General features: G+C 47.4%; 2 protein-coding genes across 2 annotated transcripts in view; one reads left to right on the forward strand and one right to left on the reverse strand.

Moving 5' to 3' along the window:
* The window catches only part of LOC117758754 (activator of 90 kDa heat shock protein ATPase homolog 1-like), a 4,208-nt gene extending 490 nt beyond the window's left edge, over positions 1–3,718 (forward strand). The window contains exons 3-10 of the mRNA XM_034580701.1: positions 273–463; positions 585–667; positions 796–913; positions 998–1,089; positions 1,173–1,310; positions 2,995–3,096; positions 3,180–3,231; positions 3,315–3,718. Coding sequence (XP_034436592.1) covers positions 273–463; positions 585–667; positions 796–913; positions 998–1,089; positions 1,173–1,310; positions 2,995–3,096; positions 3,180–3,231; positions 3,315–3,472 — 934 coding nt within the window. The 3' untranslated portion in view covers positions 3,473–3,718. The remainder of the gene's footprint in view (positions 1–272; positions 464–584; positions 668–795; positions 914–997; positions 1,090–1,172; positions 1,311–2,994; positions 3,097–3,179; positions 3,232–3,314) is intronic.
* Positions 3,719–3,859: 141 nt separating this feature from the next.
* The window catches only part of brf1b (BRF1 RNA polymerase III transcription initiation factor subunit b), a 23,493-nt gene continuing 22,352 nt past the window's right edge, over positions 3,860–5,000 (reverse strand). The window contains exon 19 of the mRNA XM_034580624.1: positions 3,860–4,386. Within this exon, the coding sequence (XP_034436515.1) occupies positions 4,355–4,386 (32 nt within the window). The 3' untranslated portion in view covers positions 3,860–4,354. The remainder of the gene's footprint in view (positions 4,387–5,000) is intronic.

A 5,000-nucleotide genomic window follows, 5' to 3' on the forward strand; every position in this document is an offset into this window, starting at 1 on the left:
TTTTTAAACACAGATTGTGATGTTGACAACAGGGCGGGGCCACAGCTGTAGTGGGCGGGGTAAAACGGACGGCAACTCAGTTAGGATTTATAGTTGCCATGACAACAGACGTCATGAAATTAACAGAGATTGTGACATAATTTGAAAATGTACAAGTGTTTGATGCTGTAACGTTCACTCACTCATTCATTCACTCGTTCTCTCAGAGGTTTATTTCATGTCATCAGACTGTGACACAGAGTAAAGGACTCGTCTCTGTCCCTCGCCATCAGGACGGAGCGTGATGTCTCAGGCTGGTCGTCGCAGCGTCTGCGTCAGCTGCTGCTCGGGGTCAGGGTGCAGGGGTCAGAGGGCGTCTGTCAGCTGACCAACATCGACAAACTGGACGGAGAAGCTTCCATCAACAACCGCAAAGGGAAACTGATCTTCTTCTACGAGTGGCAGCTGAGAGCTAGCTGGCTGGGTCAGTCCATCTGTGACATCACTAATGATGTCACACACTGATGTCACACTAAAGCCAACCGGATGTTTTTAACGATGATGTCATGCTTGACTTCTGTCGTGTGACTGTTTCCTGTCGGCAGGTACGTCCAGCAGTGGAGTGAAGTTCAGAGGAACCGTCACAGTGTCCAACCTGTCGGACGAGAACGACGAGAACGAACTCGACGTGGGTCAACGACCTCTTCACTCTGATGACACTTGTATTGATTTGTAAAATGATTGGTTGATGGCTTTGATCAGATTGATTGACAGATCTGTATTGATGATCATATTAATTAACATGCACCCGTGCAGATTTCCGTGTCACTGTGCAAAGATCAACCCAACACGCGACTCATCGACCTCATGACGGCGACCGGGGTTCCAGAAGTGCGGCGGGTTCTAGGCGAGTACGTCCACCAGCTGAAATCAGGTCTGTTACGTACAGTAGAAAGTTCAACCAATCAGAAGTGTATGATGATCCCTGTCGGAACCTGAGTGATCTGTGACCTCACAGAGTTCAGTCAGGGGATGATCCTTCCCGCCGCCAGTGGTCCGAGGCCACCTCAAACCGAGCTGAAGAACCAGATCAAGAGCAGTAAAACTCAGGTGGAGTTCAGTTCAACCATCCATCAGCCTGCGGGTTAGGGTTAACCGAACATGATCTCTAAACTCTGTGTGTTCTCAAACAGGTCAGCTCCACCTCCATGTGTTCTTCTAGCTCCGCCCCCTGTCCCACAGGTCTACGTGTCCTGACGTCCAGCTTTAACCTGAACGAAACCTTCCAAACATCACCTGACGAGCTCTACAGGACCTTCATCAACCAGGAGGTACACAACCAGGACTAACTAAAACCACATCCCACCAGGACCGACTGAAACCACGTTCAACCAGAACTAACTAAAACCACGTCCCACCAGGACCGACTGAAACCACGTTCAACCAGAACTAACTAAAACCACGTCCCACCAGGACCGACTGAAACCACGTCCCACCAGGACCGACTGAAACCACGTTCAACCAGAACTAACTAAAACCACGTCCCACCAGGACCGACTGAAACCACGTTCAACCAGAACTAACTAAAACCACGTCCAACCAGGACCGACTAAAACCACGTTCAACCAGAACTAACTAAAACCACGTCCCACCAGGACCGACTGAAACCACGTTCAACCAGAACTAACTAAAACCACGTCCCACCAGGACCGACTGAAACCACGTTCAACCAGAACTAACTAAAACCACGTCCAACCAGGACCGACTAAAACCACGTTCAACCAGAACTAACTAAAACCACGTCCCACCAGGACCGACTGAAACCACGTTCAACCAGAACTAACTAAAACCACATCCAACCAGGACCGACTAAAACCACGTTCAACCAGAACTAACTAAAACCACGTCCCACCAGGACCGACTGAAACCACGTCCCACCAGGACCGACTGAAACCACGTTCAACCAGAACTAACTAAAACCACGTCCCACCAGGACCGACTGAAACCACGTTCAACCAGAACTAACTAAAACCACGTCCAACCAGGACCGACTAAAACCACGTTCAACCAGAACTAACTAAAACCACGTTCAACCAGGACTAACTAAAACCACGTCCCACCAGGACCGACTGAAACCACGTTCAACCAGAACTAACTAAAACCACGTCCCACCAGGACCGACTGAAACCACGTTCAACCAGAACTAACTAAAACCACATCCAACCAGGACCGACTAAAACCACGTTCAACCAGAACTAACTAAAAGCACGTCCAACCAGGACTAACTAAAACCACGTTCAACCAGGACTAACTAAAAGCACGTCCAACCAGGACTAACTAAAAGCACGACCAACCAGAACTAACTAAAAGCACGACCAACCAGGACTAACTAAAAGCACGACCAACCAGAACTAACTAAAAGCACGACCAACCAGGACTAACTAAAAGCACGTCCAACCAGGACTAACTAAAAGCACGACCAACCAGGACTAACTAAAGCACGTCCAACCAGGACTAACTAAAGCACGACCAACCAGGACTAACAGAAAGCACGACCAACCAGGACTAACTAAAAGCACGACCAACCAGGACTAACTAAAAGCACGACCAACCAGGACTAACTAAAAGCACGACCAACCAGGACTAACAGAAAGCACGACCAACCAGGACTAACTAAAGCACGACCAACCAGGACTAACTAAAGCACGACCAACCAGGACTAACTAAAAGCACGACCAACCAGGACTAACTAAAAGCACGACCAACCAGAACTAACTAAAGCACGTCCAACCAGGACTAACTAAAGCACGACCAACCAGGACTAACTAAAGCACGACCAACCAGGACTAACTAAAGCACGACCAACCAGGACTAACTAAAAGCACGTCCAACCAGGACTAACTAAAAGCACGTCCAACCAGGACTAACTAAAAGCACGTCCAACCAGGACTAACTAAAGCACGACCAACCAGGACTAACTAAAGCACGACCAACCAGGACTAACTGTGTGCACAGTTTGTGCAGGTGTTCACGCGCTCAGCGGCTGTGGTCGAGGGTCGTCATGGCGGCAGGTTTCTGCTGTTGGACGGGAGCATCAGTGGAGAGTTTACAAAGCTGGTGAGGTTACAGCTGTTCAGCCAATCAGAGGTCAGAAGGTTCAAAGATCACCACGGTAACCGTAGTGCTGCTCACTCCCCCAGGTTCCGGACCAGAGGATCGAGATGAGGTGGCGGTTCAGGACGTGGCCCAGTGGTATGTCCCCCTCTTCTTCATGTCTTTTTGTGTTTAGAGACAATCTGACATCTGACAACACCCCCCCCCCCCCCCCCCAACAGAGCACTATGCCTCCGTCCGTCTGCAGCTGGACGAGCGAGGAGACGAGACACAGCTCAGGATGCAGTGTCGAGGAGTTCCTGTGGGGGAGGAGGACGCCACCAAGGAGGGCTGGGCCAGATTCTACTTCCAGGCCATAAAACAGACGTTTGGATATTGAGCTCGTCTGATTGGCTGAAAGGATCTTCACTGTGTCAGCATGATGGGCCGAGAGGACTCCTCCTGACCTCTGACCTTTACCTAACGCTCAGAGAGTTAAAGGAACAGTTTAATAAACTCTGTTTCATCTGTGTGAGTCCAGGAGGCCGTTAGCTTAGCACAAAGACTGGAATCAAAGAGAAACTATTAGCTTACAATAAATAACAAAATAACAATCTCCATGTCGGAATGTTCCTTTAAAGTGTGACAGTGTGTGTGTGTGTGTGTGTGTGTGTGTGTGATCAGTTAGCTTCAAGCTCACGTGTAGCCACCAGTTTCTCCTGAATCTAGATGTTCCTGCTGATCTGAGCATTTGTGCAGCTGCAGGTTGATGAATATCAAACATTTGTTTCTTCTATCAGATTCACTTTATTCTGAAGGAATGTTCATTTTTATATCTGTACAATAAAAGACAAAGTTCATTTTAAAATATACAAAACAACAACAAACAAACAAACAAACATCAGACAAACAAACATGAAAATTATCAGTACATGAAAGTGAAGGTTTGTTTTCCACAGTTTCAAAGATTGGTCTTTATATTCACACTTTAAAACACAGACATAAAACTGGACTTTTTACCGTGGAGCACTGATCCCAAACCAAACAAAGCATCAGTGTTAAATCACAGATTAAGAACAGTGCCCTGATGTTGGTCTCGTTTCATTCAAACTGATCAGGGGTCAGGGTTAGGGCTAACCCTGCCTCTCTGTCTTTCTTCTTCTCTCTTCAGTTTATTGGTGGGTGGGAACCAACAAGGTGCATTACCGCCCTCTACTGCTGCCTCAGTCTCACACAGACCAGCCGGACGGAGAGTTCAAAGGACAAAGGGCGTGTGATGGAGCTAGAAAAGGTCCTCATCCTCACAGCCGTAATCTGCAAGACACAATCAGTCAGTTAGTCAATCAGTCAGTCAGTCAGTTAGTCAGTCAGTTAGTCAGTCAGTCAGTCAGTCAGTCAGTCAGTTAGTCAGTCAGTCAGTCAGTCAGTCAGTTAGTCAGTCAGTTAGTCAGTCAATCAATCAGTCAGTCAGTCAGTCAGTCAGTTAGTCAGTCAGTCAGTCAATCAGTTAGTCAGTTAGTCAATAAGTCAGTCAGTCAGTCAGTCAGTCAGTCAGTCAATAAGTCAGTCAGTCAGTCAGTCAGTCAGTCAGTTAGTCAGTTAGTCAGTCAGTTAGTCAATCAGTTAGTCAGTCAGTCAGTCAGTCAGTCAGTCAGTCAGTCAATCAGTCAGTCAGTCAGTCAATCAGTCAGTTAGTCAGTTAGTCAGTCAGTTAGTCAGTCAGTCAGTCAGTCAGTCAATCAGTTAGTCAGTCAGTTAGTCAATCAGTTAGTCAGTCAGTCAGTTAGTCAGTCAGTCAGTCAGTCAGTCAATCAGTCAGTTAGTCAGTTAGTCAGTTAGTCAGTCAGTTAGTCAGTCAGTCAGTCAGTCAATCAGTCAGTTAGTCAGTTAGTCAGTTAGTCAGTCAGTTAGTCAGTCAGTCAGTCAGT

Source organism: Hippoglossus hippoglossus, chromosome 24 (genome assembly GCF_009819705.1).
Source record: "Hippoglossus hippoglossus isolate fHipHip1 chromosome 24, fHipHip1.pri, whole genome shotgun sequence".
NCBI lineage: Eukaryota > Metazoa > Chordata > Actinopteri > Pleuronectiformes > Pleuronectidae > Hippoglossus > Hippoglossus hippoglossus.